The sequence below is a fragment of the Gasterosteus aculeatus genome, chromosome 15 (assembly GCF_964276395.1).
Source record: "Gasterosteus aculeatus chromosome 15, fGasAcu3.hap1.1, whole genome shotgun sequence".
Taxonomy (NCBI): domain Eukaryota; kingdom Metazoa; phylum Chordata; class Actinopteri; order Perciformes; family Gasterosteidae; genus Gasterosteus; species Gasterosteus aculeatus.
In genome coordinates, this window is record NC_135703.1 from 2,744,666 (window position 1) to 2,764,683 (window position 20,018).

The 20,018-nt window shown below is 48.7% G+C and overlaps 1 protein-coding gene across 1 annotated transcript; it reads right to left on the reverse strand.

Annotated features, from left to right (window-relative positions):
- Window positions 1-362: 362 nt before the first annotated feature.
- galnt16 (UDP-N-acetyl-alpha-D-galactosamine:polypeptide N-acetylgalactosaminyltransferase 16) lies at window positions 363-15,798 on the reverse strand. Its single transcript, XM_078089375.1, has 15 exons — window positions 15,346-15,798; window positions 11,510-11,691; window positions 11,294-11,392; window positions 11,135-11,202; window positions 9,281-9,346; window positions 8,047-8,168; window positions 4,601-4,688; window positions 4,351-4,435; window positions 3,807-3,910; window positions 3,575-3,701; window positions 3,350-3,442; window positions 2,912-2,995; window positions 2,196-2,322; window positions 1,926-2,042; window positions 363-949 (listed from the first exon to the last, which is right to left on the reverse strand). Exons 1-15 carry the CDS (start codon window positions 15,559-15,561, stop codon window positions 806-808), a joined length of 1,722 nt encoding a protein of 573 aa, XP_077945501.1. The 5' UTR covers window positions 15,562-15,798; the 3' UTR covers window positions 363-805.
- Window positions 15,799-20,018: the final 4,220 nt, after the last annotated feature.

The following is a 20,018-nucleotide window of genomic DNA, read 5'->3' on the forward strand; positions in this document are numbered from 1 at the left end:
ATGCATATTATGAATATTATATAACTCTAATTATTTCATTGTGGAGCTGATTTTATTTTAACTAATTCATGTACTGCTGCTGTGTAGCTTAACCTATAATGACATTCATTTCATATTCTCATTATTATTACTCATTATATTTCATAATACTACTGACAGTGCCGACATTTAAAGCACATTAAAATATTCAGAATGTGAAGAATATTACATATTTTGAATAATTGTTGGATAAATGGATGGGATGAAATATGTTGGCGTTAATCATATTCGTAATGAATTACAGGACATTCTGACTGTAAACAAATGTCTCTGTGTTTCATGCTCAGACGACGTTGTGTTTTAATCAAAGACCACACTAATTCTTTTCTTACCACATTTTATTTCTCAAACAACATATAGAGCACTTGACACAAAAAAAAACTTATCTGCTTCAAATATTTACAATTAACATTGTAGAGAGACAGAAAAGAAAAAAGAAACATTCTTTGGGTCTGACCATGCAAAACAATAAATAATGTTCCTCACAGTGCTTTGCATGGAGCGCTCTGAAACAAAGCTCTCAGACTTACTTGGCTACACAAAAAGCTGCCCTGGTCCACGCGGCCTCCAGAGGAACGCTCTCCCTCCTCACTACTCCACGAAATACAAGCAGACTGCTGACCGGGACGGAAAGGAAAGGAAAACGCGTGATGAGCGACAGTTTCCAGTGAGAAGCTTTAACGTAACCAGGACCCTTCGCGTCGCACCCGAACGGTACGGGCGCCACGCTCCCTCCTCCCCCCTTCACTCCCCCGCCAGCCGCGGCTCAGGTGATTATTTGCGGCTCCCAGGACTGGCTGGCCATCTGGGGGCGACACTGCGTGACGACCAGAGGGCCCGTCGGGGTCTGGCTGTCCAGACAGAGGCCGCTGACCACGTGCTGCAGCGCCGTGCCTTTAGGCTTCCACTTCTGCACACACACAAAGAGAGAGAGAGAGAGAGACAGTCAGACGTCCTCCTGTGGCGGCTCCTGTTAGCGGTGATCAATGGACGGGCGTCACTTGTTGGTTACTATTGATTCCACCCCATCTAGTTTTATTACAATCAAGGAATTAAAGCCGTGTGCGTAGGACGGATCTCACCCCACTGAATACCCCCTCGGCTCGGGTGTAACACCGTGGCAACGGCTCGGTGCTTTTGTCATAAAGCTGCGATCCTTTTCAACACACAGTCACTTTGTGCAAAGGCTCTGCTTCCCTGACCCGCATACTGTAAACATGAGCTACGGTGAGTTTGTTAACGGTGATGTAATGACGTAAAAATACGTGCCTCCTTTAATTCTAAGTATTTTATTACATGTCTGCTTATTGGACCAGCTTTTAAAAACAGCATTTGGCACAATCGCCCCAATGAAAGGCCAAACTCATTGTTTCAATAAAACATTGTTAGTGGGAATATAAATAATGTTCATGGTGATGGATGGCGCGACGGGAAAACTTCTAAAGCGGATTTACAGCCCGCCGACGCACAACCTCCCCCTACTTTGAGTCCTCAGTCGTACGTGTTCCCTTTCTCAGAGAGGTCACGGCCATCACTTGTTACTTTTCCCTTCAAAGAGCATTTCTTTTTCCCTTTCTGGGGGATTAACCACTCAGGACAAAGAGGCCCAATGTCTCCCACAGCATGAACTGGGCTCCCGCTCTCCGGAGGCCCCTCGCGCACACATGGTTCCACTTGTTAGCTCCCTCTGCCATGTCAGAACTCCACCCTGGAGCCAGTTCACACGAGGTGACGTGCACGCTCGACCTGGGTGGGGTGTGGGGGTCTGTCGAGGACATCGAGGAGAAACGAAACCGCTCGGCGACTCGGAAAACGAGATGACGGGAGTCCTCTCTCTGTTGAGGCCAACACAATAACTCCACCTAAACTCCACTTCATTTCATTACCTGTCTGGGCTCTTTTGCGCTGCAGGTGTCCATCTTGACCTTTGACCCCGCCGTGAAGGCCGAAATGGCCAGGCAGAGGTCCTGCTGCCGGAGCAGTGGTTCTATTAGTTCCCATCTCTGCAAAATAGAGGAAAACAAAAACAGACAATAAAGAGGACGCCGGGGCGGCAGGTTCTCGCCTCCATGGAAACGCACGTACTCCCTTCAACATTCTACTCTAGTTTCTGGCTAAATTCACCGCCGACACTGAAGGAAATGTGAATATTGGACCTGCGCCTGCGGCCTGATGGATCCGATGCCTCTGCACTCCGCCAGCCCGAGGGCGTCCGTCCCCCGCGTCTCCAGGCACAGGCCGCCTTGTCTCAGCACACTGGACACCGCCTCCTGCTCGGGGACCCTGAGGGCGAGAGAGGCAGAGAGAGAGAGAGAGAGAGAGAGAGAGAGAGAGAGAGAGAGAGGGAGAGGGAGGTCTCATTACGGCAGCAAACAGCAGACGGGTCGAATCGACGTGTTTCTCCGGGGAGGAACTGAGTCGTGAGCCGTTTCAACACTTTTACAATTTACAACAATCAGTTCGGGAGGCCGACATGGAGCCGCTACAGTTAACGTGGGAATAAGAAACAAGGTGGTGGGATCAGCAGTAATTCCCCGCTCAGATGTTCCCGTTCAAATCGGATGGATCGGCTTTGTTGGTTTTGAACATGTGGTCATTACAACTCCAACAATTGGCATATTCCGCTTTAGAAGACAAAAAATGTCGACTCCATTTATCATTGTTTCCACGAACCAAGACAAAAGTATTTTCTATTTGTTGGTTTTCAGGTGTTCAGGTGCATGAGAGCTGTCCCTAAAGGTCCATACCGTCATTAGTTATATTTAAATGTTTGACCTTCGGCTTTTTCCGTTCTCACCTTATATCTGAGAACGTTTTTCAACGTGAAGAAAGAGCAAATATAAGTAATGATTCTATTAAAACCCTCTGGTACCTCAGCTCGGGATACACGTTCTCCATGTACCAGCGGAACGGTTTGCAGTTCAACTTCCGCCGCAGAGTCAGCCGGTCTGAGATGCTGCGCGCAGAAGGAAGAAGGATTCATGATCAGTTAATCGTTTCAGCATTTCAGTCATTCTCTGGTTCCACCTGCTCCTCTCCGCCCTTTATGACCCCAAATAGTTTAGGATTGATTTCAAATGGAAATTGACAGACGCCACCGAGGGTCCTTGGGAGTCTCAAATCATTCATTTTAAATTCTAGATTTTCTGAAACAATCAAAAACATAACGAGAAGGCGGATTTACAGTGGACACCACTAGATGGTCCTCACTAGCTCTGCTATCGCAGTGTATGGCAACGAGTACGTTGCTATGGAAACTGCGCGAGCGTGGTCAGGACAAGCGAACACATGACCGTTGGAGAGGACCGACCTGCCGAAGGCTTTGCCCTGCGCCGAGGGCCGAGCCGAGTAGTAGTACTGCTTGTACTCGTCCATCCACACCTCGGCGGCCCGCCGCGTGTTCCTGCGCGGACACACAACACGGTGATGACAGCGCCGCGGGAGGCATTCCCGGGGGGGGGGGGGGGGGGGGGGGCTCCTCTAATGATGTAAAGCTTAGGTGACACACTGATGGAGTCATCTGACACTGACTCACTTGATGTAGGTGAGCGCGTTGCCTTCTGGGAAATCGTACGGGTGGCGCTTCCTGAACACGTGACCCACGCGGCTGCAGGGGAGGATCTCCAGGCTTCCTCCGCACATCCACACCCGGAAGGAGAGCTCTGCGGGGGGGGGGGGGGGGGGGGCACAGACACACGGGGGGGGGGACGAGGTTAGTCCGCCGCCGTGGACGCAGACAAAAGCAGAAAAACGCCGGGCCAGCTCACCGAAGTTCTCCCCCCCCCAGATGTCCATGTGGGTGTCGTACTGGCCCAGGTGGTTGAACCAGCTCTTGTCCATGACGAAGATCCCGCCGGCGATGACGGGGGTCCTGCAGGGACGAGTCTTTACTCAGAGGGACACGGGTGTCTTTTTTATGACTTCATTTGTGTAAATAGAAACTGGTGCAAACACCCGCTGATGAATAAAAGGTGCTTTTATCAGGGTCCTTGTGTGTAATACTAGCTGCATGATGTTGGGCTGCTAAAGAAATTGGTGATACATAAAAAAACAGGTAGTTCTTTGGTGTAATAAAACATCCAATCGTGAAAAAAGAGTAAAAGCAGCTGATTTGTTTTGCCATCTTTAAACAAGAAATATGACAGATGTTCCTCTGTGGCAGAGCAGAGAAGAAATGCTTTATAGTAATTAATAATAATATAATAATAGTATAAACTATTGTGGGAGCACTGAGGTGAAACGTTTCTGTGGTATTCAAGCTCCACGTCTTTCTGTTCATGAGGAAGAAGAAGCGGGACGGCGAGGACCGACCTGATGGCCAGCGTGGGGTCGCTCCTCGCCATTTTCTGCTCGATGGGGATCTGCTCCCATTTGAAATGGAGACTCCAGTCAAATCCTGGAAGGAAAGCGAGCGAGAGAGACACAAGAGAGTCGGATCCAGTTACAACCACCAGTTCCAGCGACTTTCCTCACTTAACCCTTCGGCCGTCTGCTTTGCTTCCAGACTGACCTCAACCCCTGTTGTGATATATAACGTGTGTGTGTGTGTGTGTGTCCAGACCTCCTCTCAAGTCAGCAGAAGCAGCCAAATAGGCGAAGTTGTCCAGGCTGATGACATCAATGATGGGGCTGACCACCCGCGTGTGGTCCTGCGTCAGAGGAGAAGGACACATTCATGTTGGGACGTCCTTCGACACATGTCAGCAGGCGACGTGGGGATTCACATTCAGGAAATATTTATTTGTCAAGTTGGATGCTGCGTGAGTAATTAGGACGGGAGCTTAAAGGAGAGAAGGGATTTGCGGCACAGCGATACTCGCTGAGCAGGAAACAGCGAAAAGAGGTCAAACCTTCTCAACCAGAGATGAGTAATCCTGGAGAAAGACATTTTAATGCCATGGAGCGTCTCATGTCTGTTTTTAATTGGGCGATTAAGCCAAATAGGTGGAAATGTCAGAGGAAAGCAGAGTTTTTTTCTGCTTATTGTCTCGTTATTAGCTGCTCTGTTTCAGCAATGGCGAACTGACCGAGATCAAGTAGATAAAAGTAACCGCTCAGCTCGTCCACGCAGCGTTAAATTCATGGAAAACGTTTTATAAATCACTAAAATACATCGATTTATGAAAGCATTTGAAAAATAAAGCCGGGGTTGAGATTTATCAAACATCAACGTTGTGCTTCAGCTGCTGATTAATGGATCAGTTCTTCCTCTCGTGTGCTTTCATGATGCTTCTCGGGTTGATTTGTTGTCCTGATAAGGAGAGACCATCACTGGAACAGAACTCTTTACAGATCCACGCGAGCTCACGGCGCACTTTGACTCTGCAGAATTTACCGCGTACACTGCGAATACGTCACCAACACAAGCAATTCCTCGCAGCGTTCACAGCGGGCCGACAGGCTCCGGGCGAGTAACACGCAGGTCAAAGGAAAGCAGAGCACAGGAGGGCTGTTGTTTGTGCGTGCGTGTTGTCCGCGTCTGTCTGTGAATGTGCGCCTGCGCCAACGCTGCTGTTTGCTCACGAAGCCTCTGCAAAGTGTGTGTGTGTGTGTGTCCTAAAGGAGCCGTCCCGCTCTCTGCTCAGAGCTTAAACCCGCCCTGAACTCTGTGTCCATTGCACCAAAAGAGTGTGTGTGCGTGTGTGTGTGTGTGTGTGTGTGTGTGTGTGTGTGTGTGTGTGTGTGTGTGTGTGTGTGTGTGCGTGTGGGCGGGTGTTAAAAGCCACTTTGCCACAGAGCCACTTGGAAAGTGATGCTCTCATCAGCTTTGAGCTGCAGACGTTTATGATGCTCTTAATGAGCCTCCGTGACTCCATAACGCACCGAGGGGCTTCAGGCTTCACGTCATCTCCCGTCATCTCCCAGCATCTCCCATCATCTCCCATCATCTCCCATCATCTCCCGTCATCTCCCATCATCTCCCATCATCTCCCGTCATCTCCCGTCATCTCCCATCATCTCCCATCATCTCCCGTCATCTCCCGTCATCTCCCAGCATCTCCCATCATCTCCCAACATCTCCCATCATCTCCCATCATCTCCCGTCATCTCCCAACATCTCCCGTCATCTCCCAACATCTCCCATCATCTCCCATCATCTCCCATCATCTCCCGTCATCTCCCATCATCTCCCATCATCTCCCGTCATCTCCCGTCATCTCCCATCATCTCCCAACACTCGCTCAGTGTATTCGTGCCTCTCTGGCTCCTTGAAGTTAGGTGATAATTATCAATGCGATATGAGTCTTACATGTGATTGGTTGCTTCCGACGTCAAATAATTAAATTGAGCTCCATCTCGACCAAAGGGGGAATTCAATAGTGTATTTAATTTAATAATTTAATGTTTTTTATCTTATTATATTATATGTAATGTGTATATAATGTGTATATTTTTATTCTATTCTTCCCTGTAAATGCTGCTGTGATAAAAAAATTCCCTCTTGAGGGATCAATAAAGTATCAATCTATCAAATTCTATCAAATTCACCAAATTAAAATGAATAACTCAATGAAATCACCAGATTTGTTTCTGCTCTTGATGAACGTCTCTTCACTAAAATGCGAATGGTTTCTTTCTCTTTTGGACAGTGGTTCCAACCTGCTGTCGGCTCCAGACAAATCGTCAGACAAATCGGAGAGGGATCGATTAACGGGACGGGAACGAATGAAAAGGAGGAAAAAGTTTCATTCTTTTCTTCCAATCATTCCCCTTTCCTTTGAATTACTGGACAGTTTTACGTCTGCTGGAAATCCTCCATATAAAAGATAAATCAGAGACAAACCAAACTCTCATAGAGTTGCAACTTAAAGGTTTGGGCCCCTCCATTAGTCGGGTCAGTGAAGGAAGGCAAGAACCAGACAGGAAAGGCCTCCAATAATAATACATTATCATCCACTCTGTAATTATAAAATTCATCCCGCACATTATTTCACGTGATTTCCCTCCGCGCTCTAACAAAGGCAATAACTGCTAAGCAGGCGGTAAATGTCGCTGCAGCCTGCAGAGAACGCGTGTGATGATCATGTGACTTCCCCTCAACGTAAGTCTCTAATCCCCCTTCTTCATTTCATCTCATGATTGTAACGCAGAACCATTTTTGCTCTCTTGCCGACGGTTGGATGAGAAGACATTTCACATCTAAATGGCAAAATGTACAAAGTTAACTTCTAACTTATCTACCGGCACTTTTAGAACTCGCTAATGTACACGCTGCAGCACTTTATTTCTGGAGGAACCAAAGTGTAAAAAAGCCTAAAACGGGTGAAACTGCTAATTGGATTTCAGGTCATTTTCACGTTTAACAACTCACGTGTTAATTAACACCAGCAGGAGGATTCTGTTATTCTTAGAAGGAGCAACAGGAGCAGCGTCCGTCTCGTGGCAATGATTCATCCGAGTTATCTGTGCATTGACACGACCGAATGAGCTGCAACAAGGATCGGGCCTATTACTCACTAGCGAGTGATGGAGGTTTCCACAGCAACGTCTGTCCGGATGAGAAAAGCCCGGCCCGGTGTCTCGGTGAGCGCCTCTGCAGCTCCTATTTACATGCTGTGTGTGTTTAACTGACAGACAGAACCAGCGAGGCAGCACTTCAACACCCCTGAAGGTTCACACGAGAACACCAGCAGAAGTAAAACAGAAAGAAACGCAGCGTGAGAGAAATAAAAAAGAATCCCCCCCCCGCCCCCCCCCCCGATAATGAAAAGTGGCTGGTTTTGCAATTTTTTTTTTAATTCAAAGCAAAAGCTGAAGCATGACGGGGATGATAGTGTCTCCGGGGGGCTGCGTGAACTCATTTGTAGGAAGCGCCGAAAGGGACAGAAACGTCCCCCCTGCATGCAGACAAAAGACTGCTTTTGATTAGGAATGAATCCCGAAGCGAGAAAGAATCGCAAAGCAGACCCACGCTCCCGGGGCGAGTGGACGGCGACGGGCCGCGCCCTCCATGCAGCGCGATTCAACCTCTAAAAAAAAGGGGGGGGGAGGCGGTGCTGTTAGTACCTCCTTGACCCGCTGGATCATCGGCTGCAGCCAATCGGCGTTGACCTCGCAGTGGCTGTCCAAGAAGGTCAAGATGGAGGCCGAGGCCGCGTTGGCTCCGCGCACCCGCGATCGGATCAGACCTGGGGGGCAGAGCAGGAGGGGGGGGGGGATGACACACGGACGGAGCAGAAACACAGAGCGAAGCTCCGCTTGGAATCAATTTCCCCTCCAGGTTCTGTCTGAAGGCCTTTATTTGGTGCACACGAAGCCTTTTGAAATGGAGCTGGATAATTGGATAATCAGTAAGATGCCAGAACGTGTCTCCCTTTTGGCCCCTACCCCCTCCGACCCCCCCAACCCCCATTATACACAGACTGCTTGTGAGAAAGGGTTTTAATGTGGAGTCAAATCTATTTTAAAGCGGAGCGAGTGAAGAAGGGAGTGAAGGTGTCTCCGCTCATCAGAAGCGTGTCTGCAATCACAGTCATTAGCATTCAGCGCAGACAAGTGGGGAGGAGGTTCACTTCAGGGGGGGGCCGGGGGGGTCTGCAACGTCTCCGGTTAATTAAACAGATGCGTCTCATCAACTGAAGACTTTTGTTCCGGATTCAAAGGTTGGTGTAATAACAGAGACACGGGAAGCTGAAGATAATTGTGTTTTTGTTTTTTAGAAAGGGACGACAAGGAGCCTCGAAGTCTGACTTTCTGCTAATTATTTCCCAGCTTAATTAAGCTTTTTCTTTAGTTCCCCACTTGAGCAGCTCATGGGATCAGCAGGGGGAAGAAAATAGATGTATTTGTGTTACACAGATTTGTTATCATAAAGCTCCGTTCAGTCCAATCGCAGCATTTGCTGCGGTTTTTGTGTTTTATTTATCATCAAATATCTTTGGGTTTTGTCCGGCCGGGACAGAACAACCTCTGAATACTTAGATGAAAATATCTGTATTTGTTGGCTTAAAAAGAAAAGTGATCATTTTTCAATTTGAACAATTACGAGACCATTTATTGATTGATCAATTGACATAAAAACACTTTTGGTTCTAGCTTCTCGAGTCGGACTATATGTGGTTTTTCATTTAATTTTAAAGTTAATATTTACTTGAGATGGTTTATGCTCACTATTCTTATACGAGATGATTGGCTGAGTTACTTGGTACACATCAAAAAACGAATGATTGGAGCAGCAAAGAACACTGTGAGCGAATCTATTTAATGAATTATTATTGACTCATCATTTGCATCATCGTACCTTCTCTCCTGCCGTTCCTCAGGCAGCGCACCTTGGGGACCTGAGAGAGCAGCTGGCAGTCCTCAGCTGGAGGAGGAGAGCGGAGGAGGTGTTAGGGAGGATCACGCCACCTCAGCGAGCAGCCTCACCCAATAAACAAGACGAAAGAATAAGGAACCACGAATAAACAAAACGCGGAGCGAGCCGCTCGTTCCCGTCGCCGATGGACGTCCTTACAAACAACACAGCAAATGAATGTAAACACACACACACACACACACACACACACACACGCATCCCCCCCTCCTCCAACACAGCGATACGGAAACAAGCACGAGGACGTGTAATCCTCCTTCATTACATCCGCTGTGTGTACGAACGCGTTTGTTGGCATTTAAGCCGAGTGTGTAAGTTCTCTAGTGGTGCTCATAAGGAGGAGACAGCTGGTGTGTGTGTGTGTGTGTGAGCTTGCATACATTCTGTGCGCTCGTATTAATCATGACCTTTGTGTCGACGCAGCGGCCGAGACTAAATTAAGTGCAATTCAGGACGCCGGACGCCGTGCCGACCTTCACAGACTGGATGCAGGACGTAAACGAGCTGATCGCTTCCTGTCAGTGCAACAACTTGACGGGACAACCTGCACATTGTGTCTGAGGGGGGGGGGGCGTATTCCACGCGTCCCATGCCGTCGTCTGGCTGTGAAGATCCCTGCACTGAGGACGGAGCCCTTATGGTGAAGGCGAGTCGCGGTGGGATTAAACCACCGACCAATCAGCTCGCACTCTCACTGCCTCAGCTGACCGCTTATCTCCCTCCCAACCACTAACACCTCTGTTGGCGCTGCGCCGTCCGAACGTGCGTCGTCCTTCATCCGTTGGGCCTTAGACGTGAAAATGCAATGGAAGAATCTCTTGTTCGCTTGTGATTTGTAAGTCGTGTGACCAATCGACGGCGCCGTATTTTGGGAAAAACAACCTCACGGATAGAAGCGAGCCGAAAGTGTGGTGAAACACAGCTCACGTCGTGCAGTGATTTGAGGTGTTGGAGGACATGATGGACATGAGGCTGCCGGTTCAACGGGAGCTCAGGTGGAGCGAGGCATTAGTGAGCTGTGCTAAGATGCCTGACCAGCTCCTCAATGTGTGTGTGTGTGTGTGTGCGTGCACGGTGAATGTAGGTCAGACAGAGGAGTGCATGCGGTGGCATGAGCTCGTATAATAACATGATACTTGTGTCTAACGCTCACAGCGGGGGGGATAATTACTCTCAAACGCCGCCGTCCTCTAAAACCCACCGACCTGGAGACGCGAGCTTCACGCTGCCGTCAGCTGATTTGTTTGTCTGTCAGGGCCAATTAGACCACTAATTAAACTAAAGCACGGCGGGACGGCTTCTGCTCATTCCTGCTGCCCGTTGCTGGTGAAGTTTATTCCCTCGGCAGCGTCGCCGAACCTGACGTGATTAGTGAGGAAATCCTCCAGAAGCTCCCGTGTTCCGCGTCTCGTATTCTGTGGCATCTCATCGTCAAAGCAACGCCGGCCTCCTGATATCCTCCTCGTCCCTCCCTTTTCCATTTGGACTTGTCATTTGTAGGAATCGTTTTAACATTTAATTGATTCATTCTATGTTTTATTCTGTTATACTTTCTGGAAATGCATCTCCACAAGTGATGGTAAATAGTTAACAAGTCTAATATTTACTCTTATTTTAACCCTGAGGGAATATTTGTCGCTTTGGAGGAGAGCTGATTGCTGTGGTATTATAATAAATTCTCATTATTGCCGAATAAGACTTGTTGTGTTTGAGAAAGAAATTAAAGTAACCACAGATTTCCCCGTGAAAAAAAAGGGAAATAACAGAAGAGGAACTCACAATCCGCGCTGAAGTCGTCTATGAGGATGATCTCCTGGATGAGCGAGGCCGGGCTTCGCGTGAGGACGCTGGGACGGACAGACAGAATCAGGAGTCATAGGCGTCCTCGCTGGGACTCGCTGTGTGTGTGTGTGTGTGTGCGCGCGTGACCTCGCTGACCTTTTGATGGTGCGCAGCAGGGTGGAGCGCGCCTCGTTGTGGAAGGTGATGATGACGCTGGTGGAGGGGAGGTCCGCGTCGTAGTTCACGGAGGCGCACCTTTCAGGGGGGGGCGAGGGGAGGAGAACGCGTCACACAGGTTGTGGATCCGACATAAACGGCTTTCACGTGAACGGAGGCCTTTAACGGGGGGGGGCGGGGCCTCCGGGCGCTCACCTGTAGTGCCGCGTGTCCCGGATGGCTCGCTCGCCGCCCAGCCGGTCGCTCTCCTGCAGGTTGAACGCGTGTTCTCGGTAGGGGTCGTCCCCCGGCTTCAGCTGCTTCCCCGCCAGGTAGGCCTTCTCGTCGAAGGCGCCCAGCAGCTGGCCCTGCTGCTCGGCCCGCGGGGGCTGGCTCACCTGCGGGGGACACGGCCGGGTGTGTTTAAGGGGAGCGAAGGGTTATGAAAGGACAACGCGTTGCAGGTAAATACACAGCGGGTTGTTTTTGGCGTCAACACTTTTCAACAAATCTATGATCACGTCGTCGTCCACCTGAATGGGTTCCTTCATTTGACGTTTTAACTGTCCGTCAAAACCGACATTCATTTTTTAAACACCGCTGGCGTTTTTTAATGAAGTGCAAAAATCTTTTTCAGCATAAAAAAAATTAAACGCAATTATTGTTCAATCCATTGAGCCCTTCATAAATCTCTTTTGCTGTTGATTTGATCTGGACTGCATTTAATGATTCAACTAAATGGTTAATGGTACCTGGACCCACGTGGAACAGTTCCTCCCCACCATGCACCACCCACCAAGCAACGATGGGGTGGAAGCAGCGGAGAGAAAAGGAGGCCGACGCTTTGTTAGAGGTCGGTGTAGCCGGAGGATTTATAAAAAGCTCGTGACCAAGTTCAGGTGGGAGTGACCTCGTTCTCGGCCCCTCCGGGGGGGCGGGGGGGGGGGGGGGGGGGGGGGTTTCACACACAGACGTGTCCGCAGTGCCAGACGGACGTCGATAGCGCTGCGTTACCTGCAGAGACCAAAGCTCGAGGCCAGTGGGGGGGAAAGCAAATAAGTTCTCAACGCGATGTAGAGCTTCTCCGGGTGAATCTGCTTCATACTAAAATACTTCAGAACTTTATTTACTTTTGTATCCATGAGTATTTCTACACAGCGTCACGTCTTCTTCTGCATTAGTGACGTGTAACTGGGAGCTGTGACCTTCCAGTTCAGATCACAAAGCGTCCCGGAAGGAGCATCTGCTGCTACGGCACGCGGCCAGAAAGCATCCGAGCTCCTCTGTGGCAAAGGGCCGTCACACACTTCCCTCTGCAGCCGACGGCCGTTTGCAGAGCGCCGCTAATCAGCTCTTTTTTTCTTGCACAGCTCTGGGATCAGCAGGTCGTGTAACTGTTATAAAAGCCACGACGACCCGCTTGCACCGGTCACTAAAGGAGAGGACGGTAAATGTTTGTTGTCCAAGTCAGGACGATTTAAGCAAATAAAGAACAACCTGGTATTCGTCCCGCGCTGCAGCAAAAGGACGACGGCGACAACTATGAAGCCTTTACAGAAGTATTATGCATATTATTACATACATTTTTTCCACGATAACTTCTATTTCTCTCACACGAGCCATTTGAGGTTTTCACTGCTTTTCATGGCTCTCTTTCCAGAAGCGTGTACTTTGTATCCCTCGGTGATCGACAAGTATCATCACGACTAAATATTTAAAGCCGTGAAAAAAAAAGAAAAAAAAAAGGAGACAGTGAAGAAGCAGCCAGAGGCTCGGCCGGGTGAATTAAACATGAAGCTCGTCTGGAAGACGAACACGTTCAAGGGGAATTCAAAGATAAATCACATACAAGTCAAATGTGCTTGAATCCTCGTGGTGATCACAGATTTATAAATCTCACGCCGAAGGTCCTGGATTCACGTGTGCAGATGCACCAACGCAAGCTGGACAAAAACACCGGGAACTTACAAGCTGCTCCATAGGGAATAAAAGGAGAAAAGTGTTTGTTATTTTCTAGTTTCATTCCACTCGGTTTCAAAACAACTTCCCGCCGGCATTCAAAAATCTCCTTGACACACTTTAAAGCAGAAAAGGGACCAATTCTAAGATATAACGAGGTCGAAAAACAAAGATTTATTTAGAATGAAGGACTCTTTTTTATTTGTGCACTCAGAGGATCTTAAAAACAGTTTCTATTTACTCTCCATGTCAAATAAATGACAAAGTATTTATAAATGATAAATGATAAAGTATTATTGCATTGAAATAATTAAACAATGGCAATAATTGAAGTTGAAATGCCTAAAGGGAACGATGTGCTTGGGTACAACAGGGTTACCGTGCCGACCCAATGATGTTCTACATTGTAATACTGTGTGCTACATATTGTGGGAAACATAATCCGGCTTCAGACATAATTCTCTGGTGAAGTCTTCATGTTTCTGTGTCTTGTTGATTCAAAAAGATTGTTGCACAACTACTTGGGGAAAAAAAAAAAAAGACTGCGCAATAAAACCAGCGGACACACCCAGATCTAAAGCCCGTGGATCCGAAGGACACAGACCCACTGAAGTCACACTAAACCACCATCTGTCATCAGACACCGGCTGGACGAGGACGTCCACCGTGGACGCGCAGCTCGCAGAGACGGCTGATTGGCGTGGATGTCTCACTTGGAGGCGACGTGCACCCAGTGCAGAGAGATTTCACAGATGATGTCATTAGTGAATCAAACGCTGCTGACGAACGGGCTTTGGGGGGAAAAGAAGGAGGGAGAGAGAAGAGACGGAGGAGAGAAAAATAAAGAGGATCAGGATGGAAGGGAACGAGCACAGAGGAGTAAAGAGCGTCGCAGAGGGGGGAGAAGAAAAAGGGCATGAAGGAAATGAAGGATGAGGGAGACAGAGGGAGAAGAACAAAAGAAGGGGGAGAAGCGGAGCCCTCCGGTGAGGCCTCGGGGTCCTTTGTGCACCGGCCGTGTCCAGCTGTTGGACTCACATTACCAGCAACGCACACACGCGAGGCCTTCGGCTTGGTGGCGAAGGGGAACGACCCCGCCGGGGCTCCACCTGCACGCCAAAGCCCTCACGGTTCAGAGGCGTGTGGCGTGTGGCGGCGCTCCCGCCACTCAAAGAGCTTCCACGCCTGTTCGTTGAATAAAACTCTATTGGACTCTATTAGCACAAGGGACATTTTTCAATACCTTGTGATACATTTTATGCACCACTAACTGTTGTGTTCATTGTTGGTTGTTCAGTCAATACAAACATTTGATTTTGATCCAAAGTTCAACCCTCCGACCAACAGGACAAATAATACAGAACAGCAGCAAATCGGAACCACAAAGAAACTTCAGTTCCGGCTCGACGACATGACTTGAATCCTTGTTGACTAGAAGATGAGATCCATAATGTGTCAGCACAGGAGTCTTCTTCACCGAAGGACCCTGCAGCCAGGTGCACCACATCGCCTAATCTCACCTGGCATGGAGCCAAACACACACACACACACACACACACACACACACACACACACACACACACACACACACACACACACACACAGTGTGTTGCAACCAGTGCACCTCGGGTGACAGCATTTACCGGAGGTGGTGCACCTCCACCCGGGAGAAGACATCGGACCTGACAGAAGCAGGCCTCTCGTGACTGTTTGTCACACCTCGCGCGCGTGATCCAAGAAAGCCGCCCGCACGTAAGAGGCGTTTGCGCACGACGCGTCGGACTTACGGAAAGCCTCTTACGCGTGCGTGAGGTTCTCGCGGGCTCGTGGAGGGACACTGGGGGGGGGTGACGTACGTGGCCGCGCGGCGGGAGGTTCGTGAGACCACCGTGATGCGCGTTAAGGCCAAAACGTGTCCGCGCACAATGAGCATAATAATAATAATTCCACCCCCCCCCCCGCGGTGACAACCCAGATGCGCGTCCTCAGCACCACCACCACCACCACCCTCATCACCCCAAGGACACACACACACACACACACACACACACACACACACACACACACACACACACACACACACACACACTCACTATCAACGGGATGGTCCTGTCGTCCCGGTGGATCTCCAGCCGACCGGGGGCCACTTTCTGCCCATGGCCCCCCCTGCCGCGGGTCTGCGACGCGGACGACGAAGGCGACGACGACGACGACGACTGCGGCTTGTTGTCCTGCCACAGGTAATAAAACGTCCCCAGGATCCACGCGACGGTCAGAATGGCGATGGCGTTGGCCCGTATCCTGCGCATGGTGAGCCCATACGCGGAGGGCTCCACAGACGAGCCCGGCTGAGGTTCAGGGTTCTCGTGCGCGCGCACGGGGGTGCTGCAGAACACTCACCGCCCCCCCCCCCCCTCACCCTCCCTCTCCCCACCCCTCTCGCCGGTGGATGCGTTGAGTCTCGGGCAGCTGCGGACGCAAACAGCGTCTGTCTCCTCCGCGCACAGCCGCGCACCGCCGCCTCCACCCGGAGCCGCGCGCCGCCCGGGTCCTAGCGCCGAGGCGTATCAGCCTCCTCCGCGAACGCACGGACACACGCACATCTGCCTCCAGCAAGTCAATGGAATTGAACTTAAAAAAATGACTACTAACCGGTAGCATCTCAGGTCTGACTGCAAACACGTTTAGAAGGAAATATATTCTCTCTTACTACATTCATGCATTTTGAATACATTTAAATTAAGCAAGAAATGATTTCGAACAAAAACGGCTAAAAGTCTTTGAACATCAACATGAATATTCAACTTCAGGCACAGATGACCTCTGCAACTATGACTTATTCAGCGTTCGAATAAATCAGAGGCGTGAAGAAAAAACCCTGTCAGAATACATTAGATGGAGAGGACCCCCCCCCCCCCCTGAAAATGGAGTGGTAACACCCCCAAAGGCGCAACAGAGTGTGAGTTCAGGGGGCTGAAATATTCTCATCTTATTCTGGTGAAAGAAACATAAAAACAGCCCACGGCGTGAGCTCATCCAGCTCCACCCAACGGCGTTACTCTGCATGTGTGTGTGTGTGTGTGTGTGTGTGTGTGTGTGTGTGTGTGTGTGTGTGTGTGTGTGTGTGTGTGTGAGGCGTGCGCACACAGCTGGGCCCCCACATCAGCAAAGAGGAGTGCCAAGTTTTTACCTCATTAGAAACATCAAGAAACCTGATCCAGAGTCAGCGGGGGAGTACAGTGGGATTAATGAGCCACCCAATCCATCTGCAGCTGTCATTCATTTAACACTATTATGTGCACAGAGAAGCAGTCCTGTGTGTGTGTGTGTGTGTGTGTGTGTGTGTGTGTGTGTGTGTGTGTGTGTGTGTGTGTGTGTGTGTGTGTGAGTAAAAAAGACATGGTGTTCTGGTGCTGACCAGTTTATATGAAATATTTCTTAATAACAATGGTAATAATTGTATACTTAATATCCAATCTTTTTTAATCTTCTTTTGACAGCTTTGTGCCGCCCCAGGGGGTGGGGGGTGGGGGAGTGGGGGGGTAAATTAAAAAAAAACCTTGGAAAAAGCAAAAGCCCGGCAGTGAGCGTGATGTGAATATGCATCGTGTGAAATCCAAAGATGTTGGAGCTCAGGGAGTAAAAGTCATCTCAGGCTCTGCTGATTCATTTTGGATCGTTCGCTTTCATTCCCACAAAAATGAATCTGTCCCCACTGAGTCGCCCAAGAGAAGTTAGTGAAGTTCCACTTTAGCTTTTGCTATACGCATTCCAAAGTCACATGATCTCAGGATGTAATTATGGAATACTGACACGGACACACGAGCCCACATGGGACACAATACATCAATAGATGAGTCTAAAAATATATCCTCAGCCAAAACGAGGTCACATGGTCGCAACTCAATGGAAAAAAATCCTGATACTGATGTTTTATCGGTTTAGGTTGTGGCCTTTCATTTATTTCATCAGCAGAGAAATAGGCCCTGAAAATGGGCGTCATCAGTGACGATGTAGGAAATGTGGATAAATGCAACCTCGTGTGTTATTTTAATCCCCACATTCAAACGCAGCGAATTCAATAAAGTCCCACCGGCTGGAGGCCCGTCCGCTGCGCCCGCTGTCCCCGTGCAGCCGGAGGGGGTTAATCTCATCATACATGTAAGCCGCTGTTCCATCCACGCCGGCAGCGTGCAGCCCGCTGCCACAGAGAGGAGAAGGTCACGGGGGGGTCGCAGCCACATCTGGCCAGAGGCTGGGAGATGTTTGTCTTCATTCGTACGGACAGAGCTGCGCCTCTCGCCGCGCTGCTGTGGCTGTTATCTTTGGGGGAGCAGGGAGGGAGAAAAGGGAGGGTGAGAGGGGGGAGGAAGGGGGGGTCACGGCTAGGTGTCCTGAGACGGGACAAAGCTCACCGTAAAGAAGAGCGGGTTACAAAGGGACTCGAAAGTTGGCCGGTTGGTGATCGAAAATCAGCCCGCGAATCACAAGAAGCTGATAATACAGAATATCAAGATTGTTTTCTTGCCTTTGGCAAAGACCGACTGACTGTTTATCAAGATTTAGACTTGTGAATGGAAGTGTGTCACTAAACACGTTCTAAAATCATGACATCAAGGACAAGAAGAACTTTTGGGTTACCAGAGGTTGTGGAAAAAAAGGAAGACAAAAATCAATTTTGCAAATATATGAATTAATAAGTCATTAATAAACAGTAATAAACCATTGAGTCTTCAGTCAGGGATATTGTGTGTGTGTGTGTGCGTGTGTGTGTGTGTGTGTGTGTGCGCGTCTTCATTTTACGCAGACACGCACACACACACTGAAAATTACGTCTGGCATTTCAGAGAACTATGTCCAAATGGTGACTGCAGAAAAGTGAACAAAAACAAGAACACACATGCGTGCGCGTGTACACACACACACACACACACACAAACGTGCCCCTTCAGGCTGCCTCACAGCCAAATAGACAAACAGAGGTCCCACGATATGTTCACACACACTTCGTCCAAAAAGATGAGAAGAAAAGCACAGAGGCCTCAGTTTAAATTAACACACACACACACACACACACACGCACAAACACACGCACACAAAAAAAAGAAAAAAGCCTATGGAATTCCTCTATGATGATAGTGGAAACTCAGCCAATTGCCCCGCGGCTTTGACCTGTGATCATCAGACTCGCCGATGCACAAGTTCAGTCCTGTGTGTGTGTTGCGTGTGAGTAAGTTATGCAAACATTGAGTGTCTCTCTCACACACACACACACACACACACACACACACACACACAGGAATTCATGTGAGCTTCTGTCCCGATTGGGAGGGAACGGTTTTTCTCTGGTGCTTCAGTGCAGACGCCAGGCGCCTGTTAACAGTGTCAGCACTCTCCATATGTGAAGGTAGCTCAATTTAGCTTAGCTTAGCACAAAGACTTGTTTAATCTGCACACAAACCCGACTTCGGATCTAAAAAGTCGAAAACTGGGGCTAAAATGGAACGCGGGAAGCTCCACATAGACACAATGTGTCTTTTTAACAGGTGAAATGCTGTCACTTGATCAAATGAACGATGATGCCATTGGCTTCAGCTATATTTTGATGCTAACTAGCGGACGGTAGCAGCAGGCTAACATGCTAAACTGAGAAGTTTTGTGCTCAAGAATTGACAAGATGGAAGTTCTGTTATTTGGGGCCACTGGACTCTGAAGAGTTCCTTTTTGGACACTAATCTCGTGTGTAAATAGCTCAACACGCCCTTATGTCCTCTATTCTTCGGCAAACTACCGGCAAAAAAAAGAGAAACGTTTCACACAAAAAGGGTCCTAGAAAACCCCAAAACCACATCGCTCCCAGCTGAGTGCTTTCTTTAAGTCGTCGTCTTGTTAAATAAGTACGACTGTCTTCAGTCAAGCAGATGCAGCTTTTTTTTCCCCCCCGAGTGACGTCTGAACGGAACAAAGCATCTCTTGTGGGTCACAGCACCAGATGGGTGGATCTGCAGGATACAGAAAAGTGCACCGACTGCATGTAAAAATAAAAGAACGTGCTGTGGGAGATAAGCACTCTCTCCGTATGGAGGGATGTTGTTGTCACACGGCACATTGTGGATTATCAGCAAGGAAAAGGGGCACAAACACAACATGCACACACCTACTGATATCACGTCTAAACAAGACAATCGTATCTCGGCGAGATAATATTAAAAAAAACACATTAGTTTCCCAGGGAAATGCGTTTGATTTTCTATCAAACTGGTAATGTTGTGTATTTGTGCGGCTTAGCAGGCAGCAGCTGTCTGTGTGTGTTTTCTAGTAGTCAGCAAAGAATAAGTCCAAGAGATTCTCTATAATCCTCAAAGTGTGAACATCACAGCTGATGGTAAAGTCCATTTCATGTTTGGGGGACATTTTTAATCTCCTTGCTGGTAATTACCCAACTGTATAATTAATGTAATACCACAGAGGAGATACAAATAAATGGTTGAATTAATATTTCAAAATGCTTCCAAAGCTTCCAAACGGCTCGGTTGTCTCTGCTGAACATCTGAGAAACAAAGCACCCAGAACCACAGGGTTCTTTGGTCTGGAGGAGCCTTTTGGGTACCGAGCAGAACAGTTTTTAAAAGTTCCACCTGAACCCTCTCGGACGGTTCTCCGTTGTTGGAGATGCTCTTGACAATCTTTGGAGAACATTTTTGTCCAGAAAGGGTTCTTTGGATGAAAGGAGCTCAGAATAGAACGATGAAGCCTTGAAAAAAGG

Excerpts from the sequence above, each read along its gene's own strand:
- galnt16 (XM_078089375.1), bottom strand. The coding sequence starts at position 15,561 with ATGCGCAGGATACGGGCCAACGCCATCGCCATTCTGACCGTCGCGTGG. Across the intron at positions 9,347-11,134 it reads AGACGACTTCAGCGCGGATT|CTGAGGACTGCCAGCTGCTC; the intron begins GTGAGTTCCTCT and ends CTCCTCCTCCAG. Across the intron at positions 2,043-2,195 it reads CCATCAGGCCGCAGGCGCAG|AGATGGGAACTAATAGAACC; the intron begins GTCCAATATTCA and ends TCTATTTTGCAG.